A 26,651-nucleotide genomic window follows, 5' to 3' on the forward strand; every position below is an offset into this window, starting at 1 on the left:
TTGATGTGTTATGAGGATAACAAGCACAAGACTAAACATTTTACACAAGCATAGGCATTGCAAACCTGTGAAAGCTTGCACACAATATGGAAAAAAATGGACCTACCCTTTATGATTTGGGAGGAGAATCTTCTTGACTTTGGTTAAACTGCAAGATCTTTTGGAAAGCGTGGAAACTTTCTATGTTAGCTTTTATACATTGTTCAATTGTGCAGTGATTATGTAATGTAAAAGATTGATAGGTAGTTGAAGCACTTTTTGCAATCGTTTTAGGATGCTATAGGCCTTTAAAACTGGCTACATGTGAGTCCAATGAGACAAAGAACTCACCAGAGTTAACGCCTCTTTGATCCACCATAGTCGAGCCCTTGAGCTCCTGTGCTCATCGACCCATGGGGAGGGGTGATAGCCAATGGCCATGGGGCATTGGGTTGGCCAAGAATAGACCTGCATGGCATATGTACAATTTCAAATTATCATTAACAAAAAAAAGCTAAGGGCGCATTTACACGGGAGGGGAGCGTGTTTGTCGTCGTCTTCTTCCCGACATGGCATTTTTGTTTTGAACGCTTGGTTGTTATGTCCGCCATAGCTCGCTCGCTCTTTCTCTCTCTCTCTCTCTCTCTCTCCCAGAAGTGCAAATTTAGACAATGGCCTCGTCAGCAGCGTTCCCTCTCCTTTTCTGTGCCTTCAGCTAAGTAATCCTTCTCCTCCTTCTCCGCCTCGTCCAGGTCATTGTTTGGCGTAGCTTGCCATTGCAGCTGATGCTTGCAACCTGCTTACTGAAGACACCGTCAAGCATTCTCTTCTTCCACCGTTGCCCTTTTCTGTGTCCGTGTACAGCTCACAGGTTTATGCGAACTGGAAAATTGCAGGGATGTGCATGACTTAAATTCCTTCGAATATTGCCGCGCGTACCTACGGGCTTGCCGACAGTAGGTACCTCTGCCAATCTTCTTCTTTACGTGCCGTCTGTCTTGCGTAACAACATCCGAGGCGTAAAAGATAATCAAAGATTACAAACGGCACAGCAGTTCAGGGTACATCGCAGTAGGCAGCTTCGTCTTCTTCTTCTTCTTCTTCTTCTAGTTCGCAAGGGACAGACAAAGCCTTTGAAAATCCGTTGCTTTTACTTCCAACATCCAGTCAGACGTCCTGGCTTCTCGCGGAGTTTGCAATCTTTACGTTCGGTGACGCGGCAATCGCACTTTCACTTTCCGAAGCAGCAACAGTAGCAGTAAAAGAGAAAATTTTTCAAAGTTACGTTTGCAAGGTCTCATCGTTTTTCTCCGGCGTCGAGCTCCTCATCAGTAGCAGATGTCAGACTGATTGTCGTGACAGTTTATAGCATCATCGTTTTTGAATTTTCTGAACCAGGCACAAAATTGATCTGTCTCAATGTGCTGAAGGCACTTGCTCATTTTTAGCAGCTCGTAATGTATCACACATATGTCGCTGTTGAAGATATCATCGCAATGTTGACATTTTCTGCAGCCAAGCTGCAGTAATTGCTGTACAGAATGTCAGAGTTCACGAGCAGCATGGATGAAGACGATAATTTTCCAGTCTACCAGAATGGCAAGCTGCCTCATGATCTCCATAGCAAGAAATCCGATTCAAAGCCCAAGCGTAAGAGTGCTGTAAAGCAGAGTGCAGATACAGATGAGCTCTTTAACCTGCTCCATGGTTCAAATCCATTAAAGGTGGAATTGAACAGACTTGAGAATGAAGTTCGAGGTCAGATTCTGCTATTAGACCTAGCTTTTCTTCGTCTTTTAATGGTGTTCTGTCTGCCAGAAATGCATGAGAAGTGCATATAAAAGAGATGTTAAGTTTTTTCTTCAGGCATCTCTGTTGCTTGTGTATTTTACATATGCATATCTGTAAATGATGGCACTGGGGCATACTAGTATTTCATTGCGTTGTATATTTTAACTTAACTCATAGTTTCTTTTCTTTCAAATTTGGAAGAAAAGGGTTGGCACCGAGGCAGGTTCAGTTGTTCTTATAAGTCTACCATTCTGCAATATTATTGTTTATGGGTATTGATTAGCTACTGAATCCTTTATGTCAGATAAGGATCGAGAACTTGCAGATGCTCAAGCTGAGATTAAGGCATTGCGACTCACTGAGCGTGCAAAGGAGAAGGCACTTGAAGAGGTACGCAGAGTCATTTCTGTTAAATTTGGAGAAATGTTGAATAGTTCAAGTTGGTTTCAAGATGTCGTTTTCAGTTAGTGTATGAAGGTATGTAACAGTTAATGTATGCATGTGTCTGTGTAGCTCTCTGATTTGTTGGAGAAAGCAGAGGGCAAGCTCAAGCAGGCAGAGCTTTTGCTGGAAAACAAGGTGTGGCTGGCCGCTAGTCAATAGCTAGCTTGAAATATGCAGTGACTGTCCCTCTTCTACTGATAATGTTATTATTTTGTTTCAGAACCTTGAAATGAAGAAAATTAATGATGAGAAGAAATCAGCCCTAGCGGCTCAATATGCAGCTGAAGCAACACTGCGTAGAGTTCAAGCAGCACAAAAAGATGAAGACCTACCCCCAATAGAGGCTATCCTTGCTCCCCTTGAGGCAGAATTGAAGATCTCGCGGCAAGAGGTGTGGCTTGAATTGTAATTGACAATTTCTCTGTCTTATCCATCATCCCCAAAACAAAAGATTTTCAAAAATGCAAAATGCTATAACAATGGAATGTAGAGAAACGTACAGGTTTGTAGTTAAATCACAATGTGTAATGCCTCTACACACACTCCTTGTTCAGGTTGCAAAACTGCAGGACAATAATAGGGCTCTTGATAGACTCACAAAATCCAAAGAAGCTGCCCTTCTAGAGGCTGAAAGGACTGTCCAATTTGCAGAGGCAAAGGCTGCCATGGTAGATGACCTTCAGAATCGAAATCAAGAACTGGTGAAACAGCTGGAGATCTGCCAGGTAATGTTATATCTTAAGACATATTTTTGTAAATGCGATCGCTATTTGAGGATGATTTTGAGTGTACATATGTGCAATGTGCCAGGAAGAAAACAAGATTTTGGAGAAGATGCATAGGCAGAAGATTGCTGAGGTAGAGAAGCTGAGCACAACAGTTGCTGAGCTTGAAGAAGCAGTCCTTGCAGGAGGTGCTACAGCAAATACTGTTAGAGAGCAACAGCAGCAGATGTCCCAGTTAATGGTACAACCATTTGAGTTTTTCAGCTCTTTGTTTTTGCCACTGTTGATGTCAAACTGATGGACACATATACACAGCATTCATTCTCCTTGCACACGAGTCACACATCAAATCAACGACAAACTTACAACCTAAGAATTGACTGAGGTCTGGCTGATAAGCAGAGTAACTGCAATTGAAGTCTTCCTAGTTCCATACACATGTGAGCAGACACCCTGTGAAATACAGGTGTCTACCTGTATGGGATGCTAATCTACAACTTTATGGCCAGGAGTCCAAGTTTCCATTTGGAGGCATATTTCTTGTTTTACTAATATGAATGGCTAGTTCCACCATGGATGTTGTTCCTGTTCTTCATTGTCATCATTGTCGTTGTCGTCCTCCTCTAATTTTCTTCTTCTCATTCTCATTCCTCTTTGCCCTTCTCCTTACCTTGCTCTTAACCTGTCTATTTTTATGATGAGGTATACAAATTTTCAGTTGCTATGCCTTCCACTATATTGTATCACCAAAGTCTGTGTGCTTGGATCTCTTGGTTATGATTTCCTCAAAGCTTATCCTGAAAGTGTTGTAATAATGTTATAAGCTGTTCGTAAATCATAATGCTCTATCTGTCACATTCTGAAGTTGTTTAAATGCACTTATGCAAAAGTTGGGAGTCTTTGTGACCCTTGCAAGTTGAGCATTTCAGGATCGTAAATATGCTTAATCCCTTCTAACAGGAGGAGAAAAAAACTCTTGAGCGAGAGCTTGCGCGAGCTAAAATCACAGCAAATAGAGTGGCTGTTGTTGTTGCGAATGAATGGAAAGATGCAAATGACAAAGTCATGCCTGTCAAACAATGGCTTGAGGAAAGAAGATTCATGCAGGTGAGTGTTATGTAAACATGGTTGCGTGAATATTTTTATCCAATCCTGATTGTTCTTATGTTGAAAGTAAAGTTTCTTGGTATTTGTGTTTGCAGGGTGAGATGCAACAACTTCGTGACAAGCTGAATATAGCAGAACGTACAGCCAGGACAGAAGCTCAGTTAAAGGTCCATACTTGCTTTACTTTCAAAGCTTCTTGGAATGCGCTATGTCCGGGTGCATAGAAATTGAAGTCTGCTTTACATTGAAGTCTGCTTCTTGGAATGCACTGTGTCCGGGTGCATAGAAATTGAAGTCTGCTTTACATTGGCAGGAAAAGTTTCAGTTGCGACTCAAAGTACTTGAAGAAGGATTGAAAGGATCAGCAAATGGTGCTTCTCGCCGTCTTTCTAGCAGTGCAGGTGATGAGGTCTTGAAGTCTCGAGTGTATGGCTCATCTAGGCGACAATCTATGGGAGGAGCAGAGGATTTATCCAGATCAGTAGCAAATGGGAACAGTAAACGCCGCAATTCTGTCTCACAGTTGAGGGGTTCTGTGTCTAGCTCTTTGTTATTAAAAGATGCCAAGCTGACAAAATCCTTCGATGGAGGGAGGCCTGCTGATGGCTTGCCAAGCAGGGGTAAGGCTTTCTCAAATGGCTACGAGGAACACCAAAACCGACCTACTTCAGCTCCTTGTGCCCAGGATGAAGAACTGATGAAAGAAAATCTGGACACCAAGAACAGTTTTACTGAAGGAATGAATGATATGGTTTCCGGAGTACTGTATGACATGCTGCAAAAAGAAGTGATTGTGTTGAGAAAAGCCAGTCATGAGAAGGATCAGAGCCTCAAAGACAAAGATGATGCTATTGAGGTGTGCACCATTGTTTACACTCGTTCCTCTTTCAGGGCGCTCAAAGTTTTAGTCAATCTTGAGAGCTAGATGCAGCACGCTCTTTGGTTCAGTGTTGTAATTCTACACAGCTGATAAAGTGCTTGACTATTCTCAACTGCAGGCCTTTGCTTTGGCTTAATTTTTATTTTTAGTCTGTAGAGGATGAAAAGTTGAATACGTAGCTTCACCTATTTGTTTTAATGTAGGAACTGCAATGAGGGCTGAATTTTTGAGACAGTTTGACCATTTATTAGAAAACGATGCATTCCCTAGAAATGTTTTAAGTTGGGGGTATTATGAGCAAAGAGTTATGAAATATGATGACTTATTGTGGTCCTGCATGCTGTCACAGAAGAGGTCCAAGGCTGTACTTGGCATTCTTGCGTATATAATTCATCTGCCTGGAATGTTTTTATGCCTGTGACAGTTTCTGTTGGTGATCAATTGTCCATTCATGTGTCTTTAAGTCTATCGCTGGATATTTCTGGTCACAAGTGGTGACTAGTTCAAGTAAAAAATTTTGTTGATATCATAGATTTTGTGCCTGTGATAGTTTTTTTTGGTGATTGATTGTCCATTCCCTTGTCTTTGGGTCTATTTCTCCTCATAAGTGGTGGCGTGTTTGAATAATGGATTTTGTTTTGGTTGCGTGTTTGCACGAGCAGAATGAATAGCTGTTTGGATCATGAACCTTACAGTTGTTGGTGAGCTGTTTCATAATAAGGTTTGAAGAATGCAGGCAGAAAAAGAGGAATTGTGATCAGTAAAGGCAGATTCTTGCCAGTGGAGAAAGAGTGTATAATGCTGTAAAGCTAAGGAGTTGCTTCTTTTCTTTGCATCTGTTTGAGGCTCAAACTAGGTTTCCTTTTTTTTTTTGTGGGTGAGTGAGTGATTTTTGAAGCTTTGAACTTGTAGTAAAGTTTCAATGATGATTTCAATTTTGGGTTCTTCAGATGCTGTCCAAGAAAGTAGAAACTTTGACAAGAGCCATGGATATTGAAGCAAAGAAGATGCGAAGAGAGGTGGCTATTATGGAGAAGGAGGTAGCTGCTATGCGCATTGACAGAGATCAGGAGTCGAGGTCCAGGCGCCAAAACAGTGCTAGGGGACCTGTGAATAGCTCACAACCACTTACTGGCAGGTGGGTTGTTCTGAACCACATGAGCTTCACTTTCTACAGATAAGCAGTTTGAGGGATTCACATTCATACTTTAATGAACTGCTATGTAGATGAGACTTAAGACAAGATTATAGGCCTTTTGTTTGAATGCACATTGATTGCACGGTGTATGCCAATCTGATACTACTTGCTATTTGATGGTTTTACACTAGAGATTTTCATTAAAGGGCAACCTAAATCCTCTCCTTACTCCGATGATACATACTTGAGGGTAACTTGAAGGATTGCAGCGAGTCACCTTGAATAATGAACAAAGAGAGATGAAATGGACAGTGAAAAGAGAGCATCCTTTTTGTAAGGAGCAACCAATAAGAAAGCTCTGATGAAGAGAAATGGAAGCCACATGTTTAGCATGAGTTTTTACACTCTAGAGTAGTTAGAAGGCTGGCCATAAGTCATACAGTCGTGCTGAATAGACAATTGTGACCTCAGAAAATGTCTGATTATACAGAGGTGCAGAGAAAGGTTATGTGAAACCCAACATTTTTCTACGTTGGTGGTTTTTTTACAAGAAGTTATGAATCCCCAATAGGGAGAAAAGATGTTTGTGATCAATGGTTTATGCTTCCTTCCCTTGTGAATAACTAAAGTTGGTAGGGTTGTTTCTTTTTCCTTTTTTGAGGAGCACTCCTTGAGCAATGGTTTTCAAGTTGGCCTTTTAATGAAGCTCGGCATGTCATGGGGTAGCAATCTACCTTAGGTGCCTCTTATGACAGCTAAATGACCTTCAGCTTGAATGCCACTTTTCTTTTCTAGCACAATGTTGGTTAGATTGTTATCACTTAGCTCGGAATACCACCTTTGTTATCTAGCATAATGATGGTTAGACTATCATCACTTAGCATTACAAAATGTTGTCTAGGGTGAGGATTTGATGAACAAGTGGGCTACAATCAAGTGCACAACTAGTGAATGTGTTGCGAGGATGTGAAAATATTGATTAAGTTATTGATCAAATGTGCAAGGTTGTTTAGCACATGTGATGCACATGGTAGTTATTTCATGGTAACAGGCCAAGGACCTTGAGGATGCAGTGGGTGTCAAGGGCAAAAGTTGTGATAAGTTATGCTTAACAAGTACTAGGTAGTACTCGGTGTTAGATTTGGGCCTAGACAGTTGTGACTTAAATATTTTGATTTTATGTAGGATCTTATCTCATAGCTCTAATTGCCCACCTTCTATGAATTTCAATGTCAACGTTTGCATTTCACAAGGTTGCTCAATCACATTCACAATAAATCTCACTTGCCATATTCAGAGGGGGTCTTGACTTCTACCACACAAAAGAGAAAGCAAGGGATGGAAAGAACAACCTCAAGATTGAGTTGAGTAGTGAGGAGCAAACTCCCCTCCAAGGTTGAAACTGGGTTAGCAAAGTATTCCAACAAAAATAGGTATTGTTAGCATTGCCAAAAATCGTCACAAGTGGCTCTCAAAAGCCAAGGGAAGTCCAACCATCCAAAACCCAATCCTCTTCTCCACATGGTAACTCCAACATATTAGGAGAGTGCATTTTTGCGTGTCCTTCATTGTTAAGAGGGGGTCATCATCCAACACTCGTGGCTTATCCATGCTAGTAAGATGCTTGCAGTGTCAACATGTTGGTCACATGGCTTCGAGTCCACCTCAACTTGCTTCCGTTACACTTGAGGGATTATTTATTTGGTTTGTCAATCCTCCCATGGACTTTGGCCTTCAAGTTCTCCTTGTTCGCCTTGAGGATAGACTTGATACGATATTCACTTTACATTGTAAGTTTAAAGTTACCATCTACATGTAGCTCGCAGCCAGAAGTGATAGAGCCAACTTTCCCATGAGACCCTCTAGTTCAGAGAATCATGGAGCTCCTTTTCTCACTCTTTTTAGATTTCAATGACATTGATTGAGACCCTACCATTCTTCTCACTTGCATATCATTTGATTCTAGTATGGTGTGCTCTAGCTTGTAACCTCTTTTCTCTTGTACATGTCTATTGTTGCTATCCTATGTCCTTATCATGTCTATCCATTGGTAGTGGGAATATCTTAAAAAAACACAAAATTCGCATCCACAAAAGTATCTAAAAGCACTTTCATTCAAGTAGAGGTATGTGTGTTATATGGTCTCATATGGTACTTACGCTTATTGCTTGTGTTTTGGCTTGGAACTAACCTCTATAGGATTTTTTGGTTTTATCAGAGTAGAGACTTGTGATAGTTCGATTCTCCTATACTAATTGTTCCTCTTTGGTTTGGCTTCATAGTTCGGACTAGCATGGAGGTGTCTTCTTGTAGGTCTAGTTACAGCCTTTCTTGAGGTTACCTTGGAGGCCCTTCATTTAACATGTTTTCAGCTAGACACGTGCTTCACTCTTTTTCTTTGGGTGCTTCTTCTCCCTTCGTCAACATTGACATGTTGGGGTGAGAGGGGATGCTTCTTCTATCATAGTTTGATGATAAAAGGGGAAGGTATTATTTGCTTGGTGCATATAGAATCTTTGTCCTCATTGTATTGATTTATTCATACCTTCGTATCATCATTTGTTTGCATCTTGATGATTCACGCTTATTAAAGGGTGCTTGGGCAAGTTAACAATCCACACGAGGGTGCTACTCAAGTTGTACCACTACGTTGTGTGTAGCATTCTGTTTGAGTATAATAGTTTGCATTTTCTCTTGCATTACCTATGGATTGACATTGTGTTAATGTAAAATGGAGTGCTTTGGATAAGGGAAAACATGTATTTACAAGTGTCCATCCAATGATGAAAACTCCTTGTACTATGTAAGCGTGTTCTCCTTTGATCTCATCAACAGAGTGGTTGACTTGGATCCACCATATTTGCAACATGGAGGATGTTTAAATTTTCCTTGTAATGGGGTTGTGATTTTTAAACTTATTTCATTGGCACAATTAAGTAGTGCACATGTATCAATAAGTTAAAATGTGAGTCGTGGTGATAGGCAAACCCTAGCTTGGATAGTAGGAGACATTGGTCGAAGTTGTGGTGGACAGGTGCGAGTGGGTACTTGGTGTTAGATCTTGGCCAAAATCTCATACTATGCCCTTGGGAATGACTTTTGGTGTCATGGGGTTTAGAGAATTAAAACGTCTAATGTCTTGGCTAAGGTTGATGAAAGTTTCAATACTTTTAAGCTCATAGGGCTTATGAATTTAAATTTGAGGCAAGATAGTGGCCAATTCCTTGGCAAGGCCAAGCATTTTCATTTTCCACCAATATTATTTACTAGAAATTCATTACCAGAGGTTGAGTTATTCACAGATAGGTTTGCCACTTGGCACATAGAGAGAGAATATGCTATGCAAGGTTGAGGAAGTTTATTGTGGGCAGTTTGGGGCTTGAACAACAGAGAATGGCCAATCTCAGCTAGGGAACTACTATAATAGGGGTTTCCACTGTTGTTGAACACAAATTTGCTGTTGGCAAGTGTTGAGCTAAAAATGCATTACAAATTGATCAACAATTTAAAGCAGCCCCAAAATATGCAAATTACCAAAAGTTTCATCAAATAGTGCACAGTCCTAGAGAGTTCTAGTGTCCCATAAGCAAAACTCTAATTTGAGAGGAGTCTTCTACATCGATAAATAGACAGGCTGCCAACCATCAACCTATTGTGTTTTGTAGGTCACATCAGTCCTTAATCTTTTTATTGTTGTCAGCACCTGTTTCTAGCCTTTAGCCTATGAAGAAGAAGTGTGGAGGCATGCTAGGGTTTGCACTAAGGAAACACAGAGTGTATGACCACGATAGAAGCACAACGAGACAAACCTAGACACAGAAAGCAATACTCAAAAACTAAACGTAAATCTCAAAACTCAAATACAGAAACTCAAACACAAATAGAAGAAGGGAGAGAAAGAGCATAACTTTGAAGCGAATGAATACTGTAAATGAATATAAGAGTGTACAGTGTGCTCAAGGGCAAAGCAGTGTGTTAGAGAGTAACGTCCATTGGAGACGGATCCCAAGTCTGTGATGACCACTAGTCGGAGTGTAGGATGCAGAAATGTAGGTGTCAAGAGGGCATGAAGCACCAAACGCAGGCGTTGGATAGGTGAGGAAGAGGGCTGGCAGGAGCTATCGCCGTTGATGGAGGAATTGTTACCTGATGTGGAGGACACCAAACGCAAGCTATAGATGCTGTTGCATGATGAGGGAGATGGGCTGCCGGATTGTTGCCTACACATTAGAGGTGCAAACACAGCAGAGGGAAGGTGTGGCAGCAATTGCTAGGGCTGGACAACCATGTGTGTGTGGGTGGTCTGAATCTGCATTCACAGGTGAGAGACTTGCACAGAAGGGATTGAGACTGAATGGGGTAAGCTTGTCTATTTATAGATGAGGATGGGCCCTCCTAAATTAGGGTTTCATTGAACTTTCTTGAAACGCTCCTTGTTTTAGGGTTTTCATTAAATTAATCTTGTTTTAGGTCTGTTTAAGTGGCTAATCAGCATGGAATGCATTTCTTACCTCAACATAGCCCTCCTCTAGTGATTGTCCTACCCTTCTTGATTGCTCCCACATCCTCTTCATCACCTAGCAACCGTCCACCAGTTGTTGCCCAACCTATAAGAGGTGCTCTATGGCTGCATTTTGCTGATCAGTTGCCCTGCGACTGCATCCCACCCACCTTCTTCATTAGGCATTTGTTGTCGCATTGTAGGTGACCTTTCTAGCCCCATGTCTGACGCTTCAGCATATCGACCTATCATATTCTTCTCCTCCTATTGTTACTTGTCTGTTCTTAGCCTCAAGTGACCAGATTTTTCCTTTAATAGGTGGTACACTTGCGTCTACCAATTTCCAGCCTCCAGATTGCTGCATTTTGGTGACCAGCCCGTTACCCTTCCATATTCAGCACTCTCAACTCTGATTGGTGGTGATAGCATGTGGGATTTGTCTTCAGTGGATGTCACTCTTCGACTACTCCCTTAGCCCGCTCCCACAATAGCCATTGCTGTTGGACAACTTTGCCCTTGAGCATTTTGTATGTTTTTACATTCATTTACAACATTGATTTATTAACTTCAGAGTTCTCTTGCTTCTTTGTTTGTGTTTGTGTTTGAGTTCTCTCAGTGTTTTCTTTTGCAGCTCTCTCCTCGAGCATTTTGTACATTCTTATATTCATCTACATCATTGATTCATTCACTTCAAAGTTCACTTTTTTCTTTGTTAGTGTTAGTGTTAGTGTTTTTGCATTTTGCATTGTGCATTTGTGTTTGAGTTCTCTGTGTTTAGTCATGGTTGTACACTTAAGAGTTTTTGTTTTTGTTTTTTTTGGGTGGAGAAAGGTTTGAAATTTAAAAGATGCCTTAGAGGTGTATCCAAGGTTTGAATTGGCCAAGGCGATTGTAGCTCAAGTGGTTTGAGAGTGAGGGTGTGTACATGGGTATGTGAGTACAGTGGGTGTTTTCTTTTGCAAACCCTAGTCTATCTCCACAACAACTTGATTCTCGTGCAATCCAAGCATAGATGATTGCACTTTAGGGACTACTGGCTAGGTGACTTGATTTGGAGGATCTCCGGCCCTTGGCAAGTGTTGTTCATACCGTCTTTGAGCTCAAATTTGAAAAATTCTCTCATATATTGATTATCACAGTTTGAAGATTCTTAGTAGACATAAATTTATTGTTTATCATGGTCTGTATAGCTATCTTGGGATGCACAAAGATTCAAGCATACACGAAGTTTGTTGCTGTAAAACAATGAATTTGTAGTAGATTTGAAGATACCTAGTTATCTACAACACATAGAACTTGCACTGAAGCTTGAAGAGTTAATTTGAATTCTCGAATGCTTAGAATCTTGATGTTACGATTGATTGAGAGTACTCAATGAACGTACAACTAAGGTCTAAGGTTGACCTAACCAACCTTTCCTACACTAGAGTTGAATTTACTAACTCTAGGGCCTAGTGTCACCACATTAAAGTCCTAAGACAAGTGTCCACACCACATTATGAGACTTAAATTAAGTGTTTGCACACCACACAAATTACATCAGACATTGCCTAGAATTGGCAAATTATAACACACCCTGGTAGAAAGCCTCAAACTTCTCACATGGTAAAGCCTTGGTGAAAATGTCTACAATATTTTCATGTGTGGAAACATACATCAAGTTGATCTCTCTTGTATAAGATCTGTCTTTTACATAATGGTAATGAATCTCAATCTATTTTGTACGAGCATGAAACATAGGATCTCATGCTACTACATTAGCACTCTGACTGTCCAAGGGAATGGGTGTAGGACCTCCAAAGAAATCTGTAGACTAGCTAACAATTTGTGCAATTGTACATATTCTATTGTTGCTGTGAAGATTGCCCTATACTAAGTCTCGTAAGACGAGGTAGCCACTGTAGGTTGTTTCTTGCTAAGCCATGAAATGCATGAATGGCCCAAGAAGAAACAATATCCACTAGTAGACTGTCGAGTATGTGAATCTCTAGTCCAATTTGAATTATTGTAAGCCTATAGTTGCAAGTCTCCCCCTCGGGAAATATCAAGGCATGTGTTTGAGTATCTTGTAAGTAATGGAAGATTTGCTTAGTAGCTTGCCAATGAATTGTATATGGGTTGTGCAAAAACTTGCTCCCTTGAGATATTGCAAATTGTATGTTCGAGCGTGTGTTGCAAAGATAAATAAAGCATCCAAAGGTCTGGTTGTAAGTTGCAACATCATACATTTCACTACCATCAGGCATAGAAAGCTTCAGCCCTTGCTCCATCAGAGTACTTATAGGTTTACAATCTTGCATGTTCCAACCTATGTAGAAGCTTTTCCACATATTGTGACAGTGACATGATGATACCATGTTGGTTTTGGGTGAATTGAATCCCCAAGTAGTAATGTAAAAGGCCCATATTTGCTCTTTAGGTTCCATGAGTAGCATATCATCTACATAAAGAATGATAACCAGCAAGTTCCCCCCTTCATTCTTAATGTATAGAACAAGAGTAGTTGGATTGTTCTTGAATCCTTTGCTGTTTAGATAAGCATCTATCTTCGAATACTATGCATGAGGAGCTTGTTTCAAGCCATACAAAGCCTTGTTTAACTTGCAAACCAAGTGCTCTTTGCCTTTAACCACAAAACCTTGGAGGTTGTGATACATAGACATCCTCATGAAGGTCATCATTAAGAAATGTTGTCTTAATGTTTAACTGATATTCTTTCCATCCTTGATGAGCAGCCATAGCAATAATGCATCTAATTGCACTCATATTGGATGTGGGAGCAAAAGTCTCCTCAAAATCTATGCCCTTTTTCTAAGCATGGCCTTTGGCAACCAACCTTGTATATGTCAATTGAACTGTTATTCTTATGTTTGAGTTTAGAAACCCATTTAGTGCAAATGGCCTTCTTGCCAAGTGACAACTCAACAAAATTCAAAGTACCATTAGTAGCAATGGAGTTCAACTCCTCTTCGATGACTTACAACCAATGTATATCTTGCTATATGTCATGAAATGAAGTAGGCTCATCCTCATCCAAAAGTGAGCTTAGGAGTGCATCTTATCAAGAAGAGCATCCACTTCCAAATTTTCCATAAAATGTGCCCCCCTTGCATTCTGAGTAGTCTGTTTAGTAGCCTTTCTTGTACGTTGAGACAGAGGAGCATCAATCTTACTCTCCTCGAGAGTCTGTAACAATCAATTGAGGACTGCTTTTGTTGTAATTTACAGCAGCTCTTTCTTGCTCAATTGCTTGGTCCATTGTTGGAGGCAAAGCATGATCAATCAAAGGCTGATCTAGGGGAGGTGGCGTAGCAACAGCTTGCTGTAATACATTTGTTCTTGCATTTACAGTAGGCTTGGATCCCAATGCAAGTGGCAAAAGACCCTCAAAGACATCTCTAGACTCATAGGGGGACTGACATCCCAAACTATTCGAGAACTGGTAGCATTTTCAGCAAAAGCAACATCTTTGCTAAGAAAAATATTTGGAGTGCAAGGATCATACAGATAGTAGCCTTTGCTCTTTGAACTATATCCAACAAAAATACATTAAGTGCTTTATCATCTGGCTTTGCTAACAAAAATCTTTGGAGTGCAAGGATCATACTATAGATAGTAGCCTTTGCTCTTTAAACTGTATCCAACAAAAATTCATTAAGTGCTTTATCACCTAGCTTTCCACAAAGCTCTTTAGGCACATGAGCAAATGCTATACAGCTTGTCGAGGCAAAGAACTGAAGAAAATCAATCATTTACTGTTGCTGCCCTGTCTTAACAGTCTCTAGGCTGGGAGATGATAGAGAATGCTGAGAGAGAAAATTCAGACTTTCTTTATGAAGAATTGAAAAAAATCTATCATTTACTACTGCTGCCCTGTCTCAACAGCTTGTGGAGGCAAAGAACTGAAGAAAATCAGTCATTTACTGTTGCTGCTCTGTCTCAATAGCCTGTAGATGTTGTCACTTACTGTTGATTGGTCTTCTCTTGTTCTTTGCTGCCTCAGAAGGTCCTCTAATGGCTGCAAATTAGACCAGTGACATCTTCTTCCTCTCTCTTCCAGGTTGAATCTACTAAAATGCCTCTCTCTAGCCTCTAAAGATGCTTTTCAGTTTTGCATTTTACAAGTGACAACCTTTCTAAATGGTTTCTCCATCATTATCCACAATTAAATATTAATTTTCAGTCTTTAAATACTAAAAATTAATCGAATAATTACTTCGATGCCTTGAAAAATAATCTGACTGGCCAATAATTAAATTGGCTAGACAACTTTCATTCCGGAGTATCTTTGCACCAGCTTTGACCATCAGATTGACTTTAAGTACCATTAAACGACACTTCTCTAGTGTTGCACATGTATTTGTTGATGGACATCCCCATTATGCATACCCTTCTCTCTATGCTTACTACTGCCCATAAGACTAATTTCAGCCACAAGCTTGGTGTTTACACTTCCATTTAACCCATTTTCTACATCAGTCTGTGCTCCAAATTAGCATTACATGCATTATCATATTTCCTTTGAAGTTGTTTCTCTATGTCTTTGTCAACTTGCATCAATGCTTGCAAAACTTCACTATCAAATTGTCTTTTTCGTTTTAACATATCAGTGATTGTATCATAAAATTCATGCTTCGTGACTTCAAGAACTTCGCCAAGTGTGAATTCCACCCTATTGCTAGGTATGCGATCTTCCAAGACCTTTTTAAGGTCTGTGGTAGTCTCAAGATTCAATTGTAACCTGTAATTGGACTGCTTGTCCCTTTTCTTCCCTTCTTGTTTTTTCTCTTAAGTTGCATTTTTCATAAGTGATACCTATGGGTAAATGAATGACCTAGGCCAATAATTGGCACTGGATACCACCAAGTACTTGTGCGGCATAACTTATAGCAACTTTTGCCTTTGACATCCCTTGATTTCCTCGGGTCTCGGGCTTGTAAATTTACTCTAACCCTAGTTACATCTCACATGTACAACATTTACTTAACCATGTGATTAAAAATTAATTCATATGTTAAGTGAGGTCTCAAAAATATATATTCTCATGACAGCCAAGAAGTTGATGTATAATGGGATTCTCTTAATCTCTTTCAATATTCCAACTCCCCTTGCTATCCAAAATGATTAGTAAGTCTTCAATCTGATTTGCCCCTTGACTCGAGCAATCAATTGGCCTTCACTTGCTTTGATGGAGATGGAAAATGCCCTAAATTGAATGATTTGCTCGTTCCTTCACTTGAATAGACTAAAAACAACTTCAGCCTTGTTGAATCCAAGTCCCGAGCTTCCAATTTCTGACACGCTTCTCGAGGCTACTGCTAAATCCTAATTTCTGCTATAGATTAGAGTTTACAATAGATAAATATGAAATTTCTCAACCTCTGGTGATCTCAATGCTATATTCTTTGGAGCAAGGTTGTAGAAAGGGTGAAAGATGAGAGAGAATACTATACTGAGGAGAGAGAAAATTCGGACTTTTTTCACGAAGAACTGAAGAAAATCTATCATTTACTGTTGCTGCACTATCTTGACAGCTTATAGGTGTAAAGAATTGAATTTCTCAGTCATTTACTGTTGTTGCTCTGTCTCAACAGCTTGTAGATGCTGTCACCTATTGTTGATTGGTCTTTTCCTGTCCTGGTTGCCTCAGAAGGTCCTCCAATGGATGCAAATCAGACGAGCATCATCTCATTCCTCTCTCTTGTAAGCTGAATACACTAAAATGCCTCTCTCTAGTCTCTAAAGACGTTTTTCAGCCTTGTATGGGCATTTTTAACAAGTGATAGCTTTCTCAAATGGTTTTTCCAGCAGTATCCATAATTAAATATTAATTTTTAATATTTAAATATAGAAAATTAATCTAATAATTATTTCGGTGCCCTGAAAAATAATCTGACTAGCCAATAATTAGATTGGCTAGGTAACTTCCATTCCGGAGTGTCTGTGCATCATCTTTGACCATCAGATTGGCATTAGATATCATTAAACGCCACTTTCCTAGTATCACCAACTGACACTTATGGTCAAATGAATGACCTAGGTCAATAATTGGCACCAGATACCACCAAGTACTTGTGCAGCTTAACTTATAGTAACTTTTACCTTTGACATCCTGTGATTTCCTCAGGTCCCGAGCTCGTAAATTTACTCTGATCCCAATTATATCTCACATGTGTAACATTTACTTAACCATGTGATTAAAAATTAATCCACATATTAAGTGAGGTTTCAAAAACACATGTCCTCGTGACATAGTGACCTGTTGATGGACGTACACAATGGTGGCTCTATCTTTATTTTTTCCTTCTTTAGTCTTTTACTGCATTCACATGCACACTCATTGCATTGTTTTTTCATTTTGCTTTACTTTAAGTTTAGTTTTGATTTGGAGCAACTCACTATTGATCTCTAGTTTGCAGATTGTGATCTCTCTTGTAGGGTTTTGTATTTTTAGTGTAGGGCTAACATGCAAGTTTGCAATGGTCCTTCTTTGGTTGGAGCCATGGGATGCATACCGTTTTTTTCATGGTTTCATCTTCCTAGGAGATTTACTCTTCTACTAGCATGGAGGCTTTGCTTTCCAAGGTGGCTCGTGTAACGTCTCTCTTGAAGCTATCACAATGGTGACTTCTATCTTACTCTTCCAGTCGAGGTGCTTCATCTTTATGTTCATCACGGTTTTTGGCACCACATGAAGATTGACATCAGGCTCCTCTTCCTTCTTTGGCATCGACATCTAGGGTGAGAGGGAGTTCCTACCCTTTCATGGTATTCTAGAGGCCTCGGTACTTATCTTTGATATTGGTCTCTCTTGCGTGATGTAACTCTCCTTTGCATAATGCATTGCATGATTCTATCATCTTTGTGAAGGACGCTTGGACAAGTGAACAATTTTCCCACGAGAGAACTATTCAAGGAACAAGTGGCACCTGTTGTATGAGCATTCTCAACATCTAGCATACTATGCATCTCATTGTGCAAAGCACCCTTGAGCAGTATCTTGAGTTGTCTCCAACGGTGGTTCTTTCAACCCACCATATTACTCTATCATCTTTTTTTTCTCATCATCGACATTTTGAATCGGTTGGGTTAGCTTATTTGTTTTACGGTGTGTCAGATTTGACAATCTCTTTTCATTCTTCCGCATGGACACAATTACTTAACTGACCGCAAACCATCTCTAATCCCACCGTCTCCGTTATGCCTTGGACTTGGTAGGCCACTGGGCAACCAACATGCATCTTTTGTTCGATGCCCTTTTCTCTCTAGGGTGACAACTTGGACTCCCTTGGTAATATAACCATCGCCTTTGTAGTCTTGGTAGGCCACTGGGTAGCCATTGTGCACCTTTTGTCCGATGCCCTGGTTGCTCTGGGGTGGAACACCTTGGGATGAAACTACATTGGCCTCACTTTCTAACCTTGTTTTGGGCTTCAGAGGGAGTGTTGAGCTAAAACAATGCATTACATGTTGATTAGTCTCTTAAAAAGCCTTTAAACATGCTTCATTAATAAAAACCCTAAAACAAGGAGTGATTTGAGAGAGTTTTTGTGTAAGACCTAATTTGGGAGGATCCATCTATATCCATAAATAGATAGGTTGCCCGCCATTCAGCCCATCCCTTCAGTACAGGTTTCTAACGTTTACGTGCAGATCTCTACTATTGTCTATTAGCTATCGCTATTCTCTCTAGCATGTGTTCTTGGTTTCGTTTGCTGCCCCCCAATACCTAGCGTTCGGTTTCTCCCTTCGACGGCTCCTTCCACTGTTGCATTTTGCAGTCTAGGTTGCTATCTACATCATCCTTCATCACATTTGTTGTTGTCTAGTGATGATCAACGTCTTCATCTTTCTTGCTCTTGGATATCTTTGATTGGTGGTTACAACACTTGGGATGCATCTCCAGTGGGGGGGGTCACACTCTGGCACTCTATTGCTTTGCCCTTGAGTATTCTATACACTTTTACATTCATTTATTACATTGATTCATTCACTTTAGAGTTCTTCTTCTCTCTTTATGTGTGTTTGTGTTTTTGAATTTTGAGTTTAAAGTTTTGCATTTTGCTTTTAGGGTTTGAGTTTTGCATGTCACAGTGTGTGTCTTTGTGCTTTTGCTGTGGTCATACACTTAGTGTTTTCTCAGTGCAAACCCTAGCAGTTTCTTCACATGGTGAATGCAATTCATTTCTTTCCCTTCAGTTTTAGGGTTTCACATAGTATACAACCCCAAATAGGGGTCAGGTGCTCACATTTGGGGCGTCACCCTAGATTGTCCCGGGAGCCATTCTAGATAGTGTTTGCCTATTTATGGGTAGTCTATGCCATTCTTCCATACATCCATCAGACACTCATCACCATCAATCATTCTATTGACACTCTCTTCATCATTCCTCTCTCTCCTTCCACCATCTTTATCCCTTTGCTTTAGGTTCCTTGTCTCCTCAGCATCAAGTTTGTGTTTGGAGCTCATCTTGTTTGATGTTAGCTTTTGCAGCCTCATGTTAGCTCCTCCTCCTCTAGGCATCATCTCCACCTTGCATTTGATTGTCTGGAAGGTTGTTCTCCACTTGGTGTTAGCACCATTAGTATTTGGCGTCTCCCCTTGCTTGCATTTGGAGGCGTAGGATCTTTTTCTCACCCGGCGATCTCCCTCTTCATTTGTCATCAGCTCGAGAGGTTGTCTTGATTTGCGTTTTGCAGCATGTGGCCTTGTGGCTCCTCCTCCACCACTTGACATCACTCCATAGCAGTTGGCATCAATGCTCCTACCTTGCGTTTGAAGACTCAAAGGCTCCTCTACATTAGACGGCAGTACTAGCTATGTTTGGCAGTCTGGCACTCTTTTTGGCTTCAACATTAGTCTGCGACAATTGATGATCTTCTTTCGACAGCTTCAGAGGATTGTATTCCGCTCCCTCAATAACAGTCCTCCACTTCTAGTCAATACTATGATAGCTTGCTGCCCGGAGAATTGCGTTTCACTCCCTTCACATTGCAGATTCCCTTCAAATACTTTTGCTTGATTCGGATAGGACTTTGTTCTTATCTTTTGAGCTTTAGCTTTGTTGTATCAACTTGGTTCACTTAGCATGGTTCAATGCTTCATCATCATCTTCTTCTATGTTTTGAGTTTCTCTTAGGGTTTGCTGTGCACATTTTGTGTTTCCCTCGCAAACCCCACTCTCTCTTTGGTTTGCTTCCACAGTAGTCATTTCTTGACAGATTCATGAGGCCAGCCAGCCAATTTCAATTTGGGGCTAAATTTGTCTCACAACAAGTAGGGAGAAGGCCAATTCCCTAAGCAAGCCAAGGGGCAAATTATTTGAAGGCTTGCTGGTTATTAACGACAGCAAGTAACACTTGGTTTAGCAAAGGAAGTCGGTGAATCTTAGTTGTATTGCATCCATTTGTAATAAAAGATGAAGAAATATAGAAAGGGGTGCCAGTTTTGGGGCCAACAAGGTGTCCATTGTCCAAAAATTAAGAGATAACTTGTGCATTTTAATTTATGTGAATTAATTACTTGCTATAATTACTATTAAATCAGGTTACAAGCACCCTATCCGAGGAGGAAGGCTAGTTTCATGGTTCCATTGTCGAGACACAATCAAATTCCTTGACTTGGTGGGCTTGGGGCACTTGATCAAAGGTCAAAGTTTTACTTTAGTGTTGAAATTGTGTTCAATTGAGCATTTACAGTAAGTATGCCAACACTAATCTTGGAATAGGCTTACAATATGGACAACAAGGATAAAAGGTGGTGGTTGATCAAGAAGCGGATCCTTCAAGGCCACAAGATGCTCATTGCTAGCAACAAGGAGATAAAGGATATGATGACCAATTTAAGGCTTGGTTTAAGGAAGCATTCGATATCTTTGTTCAATTGGTCAAAGATCCACAATTTGAGAGTTTTTCGAATTCTCCCAAAAAGGTTAGCAAGGGCAAGAAGAAGATGCCATCTTCAAAGGCATGTGGGCAGCAATAAGTTTCCAAAGGATAGCTACTGTAGCTTGAAGATGCAAGGGATTCTTAATTGTGCCAATCCAATGGATTTTGGATAGTTGGGCATGTATACAATGATGCAGCAGCTAGGATGCTTTGTTGGTGGTACCATATTTCACGCTATGGTGGGTCAGTGGTTGCATATAGGAATGCATGGCACAACTCCTTATGGTATATAGCAACCAATGCATGGTGTGCAAGGCCCAATAGATTTGGTGGTAGCATCATTTTTCATGCTATGGTAGGTTAGGGACCACATATGGGAATGCACGACGCAACTCCTTGTGGTATGCAACAACCAATGCATGGTGTGCAAGGCCCAATGTATTTGGGTATGACATGATAATATGCATAGCCCCATGTATGGTATCATTGACATGATGTGTGGAGCCCAAAGTGGCATGTATGGTAATGCTTTTGCATCCCCTGGTGCTTTTGGGGCTGAAGGAATGAGTGCTGGTCATGCAAATGCTTCATATGGTATTGATCATATGGGACATTTATTTTTGCAGCATGTGCTTAAGTATCATAGCATGCTAGGGTTGATCATTAGTGATTGAGACCCTTAGATGACCAATTTGTTTTGGAAGGGGCTGTTTGAAAATATGGGTGCCATATTGAAATTTTCTTCATCCTTCTATCTACAAACAAATCTTAGTCTGAAGAGATGAATTCCTACAGTGCCTAATAGATAATGCATTCTATGTATTTTTGGCAGTAGTTTTGGATTCTTTATGAGTCTTATGTTTTATTTACGTTGGCTAGAAATTTTCAGTAAGTGTTTGGCATTAGCATGGTTAAGTCGCAATGGAAAATGTTGTTTATACTATGATGCCTTTTTGGAAAATTCTAGTGCAGTATGTTTTGCTTTGGCACATTGCAGTGCAGTCGAGGACGATTGCAAAGATTTCAAGGGGGTGGTCTATCGATGAGAATGTGAAACATTATTGCTTTGCTTAGCATTTGATTAAAAGCTAATCAAATGTGCAAATATGACTTATATGCCAAAGGCAAAAGTTATAATAGGTTATGTTTGGGCCTAGACCAATTTATTGGCCACTATTGTTGGTAGTGACATTAGAGACTAGGCATTAATTAATTAATTAATGCCTGTCTAAGGGTCAATAATTACTTAAGGACACTTGGTAGACAAATTGGTCTAGCCAATTTAATTGATGATTGGTGAAAAGGGTGCTTTTGATACAAAAAGAAGGGAGGCGGACCGAATCAAACTTGGAATATTGTGGATAAACATTGGGAATTGTTTGCTGCCCATAAATGCCATGTTATGTGAATAGGAGAAGGACTCATTGCCAATGACTGTTCGAATAGACAATACGCTGAAAATACTGAAAATAAGGGTAATCCATGGTTGTCCATGTCTAATGGATGGAATATTTAGTTTGATCCATCTAATCTTGTCTAATGGGTTCTTGGTCGCCTGTTCAAGGGTCCAACATTGACTCGAAGGTTAAAAAAAGTGACCATTTAGGCAATGGTTTTCTCCTTCTTTCAATACGGTCTTTCAATTCATAGTATATCTACACATTCACTCCCCCCCTCCCCACACAGAAAAAATCTTTGCTATAAGGTTGTCTCTTTCTCTCTTTTATTTAAATGTCAAATTCAAGCTTTGTGCATGTATTGTATGTGTGACATTACTGAACATTCAAGGCATTAGTAGTCTTCAAGCTCTAAAGAGTGAATCTCTCTCTCTCTCTCTCTCTCTCTCTCTCTCATCTATGTTTAAAGTCTTGTTTCTAAATGTTTGAAGTTTTTGAAGGCCGAACATTATTTATTGGCCTTGAAATTGTATGCATAATTGTTTTGCATTGGACATAGCATTAGACGTAGGTCTAATATTTTTAGTTCAATTAGTGTCGTACTAACATCAAACAGTATTGATCAGACACCATTAGATGTGACAACCATGGGCTAAGGGTAAGAAGCCCAAAATCAGAGTTGGTTTAGTCATCGATGCACTTAGGGAGTAGCCAAATGGTGATGGTATGGAGTTATGTAGAGCATGGGGCACGATCAGAGATCAAAGTGCTTTGATATTCTTTGATCTTAGCAATTGTGTTAACTTTATCTCCATTAACATGGCTACAGAACTTGATATAAGAGGGGATGACATGGGACTTAAAGGTAAGGTTAGTAGGGCATGCCATGGCCACATTGAACTATAGTTGTCAAGTTGAAAGGTACGATAAAATATAGTACTAAACGATAACTTAAGATTTATAAGGTATGGTACGATACTAGTATGAAAAAAAATAACTTGTTTTTAAAAAAACTGTAAATGATAGAACACATGTTTAAAGTGAAAATAGCAATGACATCACAAAATAAGATGAATACATGAGGTTAAAAGCCAAAATTTTATATGCTAGATCCTCATGATCGCATGCATAACATGCGATACAACTAGTACATATATCCATTATAGTGGATACAATGATACAAAAAAGAGAGTGGCCTATGATGAGGCATCACTATCATCGTCGTCGTCATCATCATCATCATCATTAGAACCATTTGAGTGATATCAAGAGAGTTTGAAGATGACTTCTCGGCATAAGATGGTGAGACATTCTCATACTCATTCTCATTGATGTTATCATCAAATGATGGCTCCCTAGGCAATGGTTATGCAGGCAAGCGGGATGTCAAATCATGAGGCACAAGATGAAAGCTACTAGAGCCTTGCCTCACATATGTTTGCAAGCCACTCCAACCACCCCTCGATGTCGGAGGGCGCCGAATGACGGTGCCCTTGTTGCCATAGACATCACTATCATTGTCATCATCATCATCATCATCATTAGAACCATTTGAGTGATATCAAGAGAGTTTGAAGATGACTTCTCAGCATCAGATGGTGAGACATTCTCATACTCATTCTCATTGATGTTATCATCAAATGATGGCTCCCTAGGCAATGGTTGTGTAGGCAAGGGGGATGTCAAATCATGAGGCACAGGATGAAAGCTACTAGAGCCTCGCCTCACATATGTTTGCAAGCCCCTCCAACCACCCCTCGATGTCGGAGGGTGCCGAATGACGGTGCCCTTGTTGCCATCTACTCCAACTCTTCACCTATGAGCACCTTGATTGCGAGTGTTTGCTACTATAAGCTCTCTATAGAGCTTTGCAAAGATCATCTCCCCATCAATCTCATGATATACACTCAGAAGAGTATTATCCATCAACTTGAATGTATCAACATTCACCTACACAATGCACATAAGATTGTAAATATACTAAATTGTAAAGTATAAAGTCTAAAATAACAAATTAAAACTTGGTTTGTCATTTTGAATTTAGGAATCATGATTTAAATTTATGGTTTAGTGTTTTCTTGCTTTGGAATACCCATGCTTATCATAGCCCTCATTATGCGTAAGTTAGTTCAGCAATACACTAGCCGCTCTAATTGTCGTGTGCTAAGCCGATTGGAAATGTTTGTGTGAATGAGAGAATAGGTACTCCAGTTTCTCTCATATGTACCTGAAGAGCAATTCAAAGCAAGGACTCTTATGGCCGAGGGTTGAAGAGTCTCTAGCACGTATCCTAAATTTTACCACCAAAAGAGAGGCTTCACAAGCGACTCTCTCCTCCAACAATTGGGAGAAGCAAATGCCACATGTCCTCTTTGATCTGCGCAACATCCTAGCTTCTTTGTCATTGCATTGTGGTTATGCATGAGGACTACACAAGTCAAATATGCAAGCTGGTCTGAATGGAACTATCTATCATCCATGACTGTCGGGAACTTGTAAGTTGGATGTACCAATGCTGCAAAAACATGAATATGCTTATTCATCCACGCTCATCTTCTCTCCCCTATTTGTAGAACATGTGCATGTTGTCTCTCTGTGATCATTGTGCAAGCTTGTATCTCCACCAATGCGGCCCTAAAGAAGTGAATGAGAAGGCCCATGGTGGACCCCTCATAATCACTCATACGCAAAACCCTATAAAAGGGAGTTGTGACAATAACAATGGCATAGACTTTTTGTCAAAACGGCTCATTGAGGCACAAGCGATGCACGGCTTGGGTCTCCTCTGTCTCATGCTTATCCCACTCATTCCATAAGGTGGACACTAGAGTGGGCTACACCTCATAAAGGTGCTCCAACAACCACCACATGTAAGCCAACTGAGTGGAAGAAGGCGGCTTCAACTCAAGTGTTCTATACTTGTGAGACATCACAAGCACCTTCATCTTTACCGTAAGAATGACTTGCACATGGAGTCCACACCGTCATAGGAAACTCGGTGTTAAGCAAACGACTCGTGCGCTGACAATTGGATGCATTGTCAGTAACAACTTGCACCACATTTGAGGGGCCCACCTACAATCACAAATTACAATGCTTAGAGAGAGAGTGTGTGTGTTGACTCTTGAGCCTCAAAAGATCCAAGAATCAACTTGCAAGAGATTGAAAGGCTTGGGAGGGAGAGAGATAGAGAGAGGGCTAAACTTCATGAATCACGATCATTAAATTATAATACAAAACTCAAAATTATGAAAGAAAATTTAAAAAGTCAATGAAAAATGTATACCTCAATGATAGCTTGCCGAGTGTGGCAGTAGATGAATGTGCTCATCATTTTCCTCCCCCTCTTGCTGGTGTCTATGGCCCACAAAAAGTAGATGCCAAGTGGACATGAAATGAGTATGTTGATGATGCTTCCTCTATTGGTATGGTGCAATCCACTGTAAATGCCATGGATATACTAGTCTATTTTCTGTTGGAAATTGAAGAGGGATGTAGCAGCCCTATGTGTTTGTGCTGTTCAGCTTTATCAAGTTGACAATGTGGGGCACTCACCTAAGTCTTTGCAAATATTTTCATGTGTGAACAAACAAAGTACACCTTGCTAGGCTGCTCTAGGCCAAAGTTGGGTGTATGCCAAGCTGTCCAGCACTAGGTGCATCCTGAAGCTCATATGAAATTTGATAGTGCATATCCTTATGAACGGATACACATTTTTTCTTGTTAAGATAGGAATCCATCTATGATGGTATGTTATCGATCCTTCCAAAGTAAGGATTTGTTTGGCAACTCCCCTCAGAGAGGTAGGAGTGAGTTGAGAACTTGAGATTTCTGTAAGGGGTCTAGTGGAGCCAAATCAATATCAAGACTCAACATTGTAAGACATGCTAGAGGCAAGATAGTGCAAAGATTAGAAGTACCTTGACTTGAGAGGAGAGCATGCTGAGGAATAGCCCCAAACTTGCATTTCTTGATGGTTTATTGGCAAAGTGTTACAGTTATGTATATAAAAATGTCATCATTTATCCGTACTGTGTTTGGGTGGAAAAATAACGTTTATGTTGTGAAGCAATTCTGACCTGGTTGGTACCTTCAGCCCACTTAGAATTGAAGTGCATCATCAGCTCACTATGTGGCAGTCATCTGTATGCTAGCTATGTTTCTATATGTGCTGCCGTTTCATGTCTAACATGGTGTTGGCTAAAATTGTGTTTGTTTGCAGGGGCAGCAGGAACCCGTGAAAACAAATTTGAGTGCAGCATATATATGCACAGCCAATCTGCACGTGGAAATTAACCTGCTCAGGGCTGCAGATCTGTATGATATCAGACAAAAACATTTGCAGTTCTGTAAGGGCTAGCCAGTAAGATTACAAATAGATTTATCCACTGAGCGGTATGGATTTTCTGATAGGCCATCCCTGACATGGTCTCAGGAGATTAATTTCAGGAGTTCTGGCCGGCCAAACATCAGGGTCAAATCTTCTTCCTGTCAGCACTTTTTAGGCTGCTGCTGGTGAATCACTTGTATATGCATACCTCTTAAAGTCAAAATTATCCACCATGAAATGCCACCATTATAATGAATGGATAATCATAGCTTAACTACAAAAAAGTCTCTATGGGCCTCTGGCAGGATCACCTTATGCTGTAAATTTGTGTTTGTTTAGAGTGATTTATTCACGGATACTAGTGCTTTAAGGGGTTCTTGAAGGTTCATACTTTCTCAATTCGAATGTGTCTCAGATGTTTCCATGAATCGAATATGAACTGATGTGGTGCTTCACTGATTGGAAAAAAAT

The 26,651-nt window shown here is 40.2% G+C and overlaps 1 protein-coding gene across 1 annotated transcript; it reads left to right on the forward strand.

Moving 5' to 3' along the window:
* Positions 1 to 314: 314 nt before the first annotated feature.
* Positions 315 to 26,651, forward strand: LOC148015491 (microtubule-associated protein 70-2-like). Its single transcript, XM_087664983.1, has 11 exons — positions 315 to 1,737; positions 2,075 to 2,160; positions 2,284 to 2,349; positions 2,435 to 2,605; positions 2,769 to 2,939; positions 3,025 to 3,180; positions 3,900 to 4,046; positions 4,142 to 4,213; positions 4,360 to 4,902; positions 5,877 to 6,064; positions 26,073 to 26,651. Exons 1-11 carry the CDS (start codon positions 1,521 to 1,523, stop codon positions 26,089 to 26,091), a joined length of 1,836 nt encoding a protein of 611 aa, XP_087521109.1. The 5' UTR covers positions 315 to 1,520; the 3' UTR covers positions 26,092 to 26,651.

This window comes from Lygodium microphyllum, chromosome 24, assembly GCF_053477565.2.
Source record: "Lygodium microphyllum isolate KBCC chromosome 24, Lygodium_microphyllum_v1.1.10, whole genome shotgun sequence".
NCBI lineage: Eukaryota > Viridiplantae > Streptophyta > Polypodiopsida > Schizaeales > Lygodiaceae > Lygodium > Lygodium microphyllum.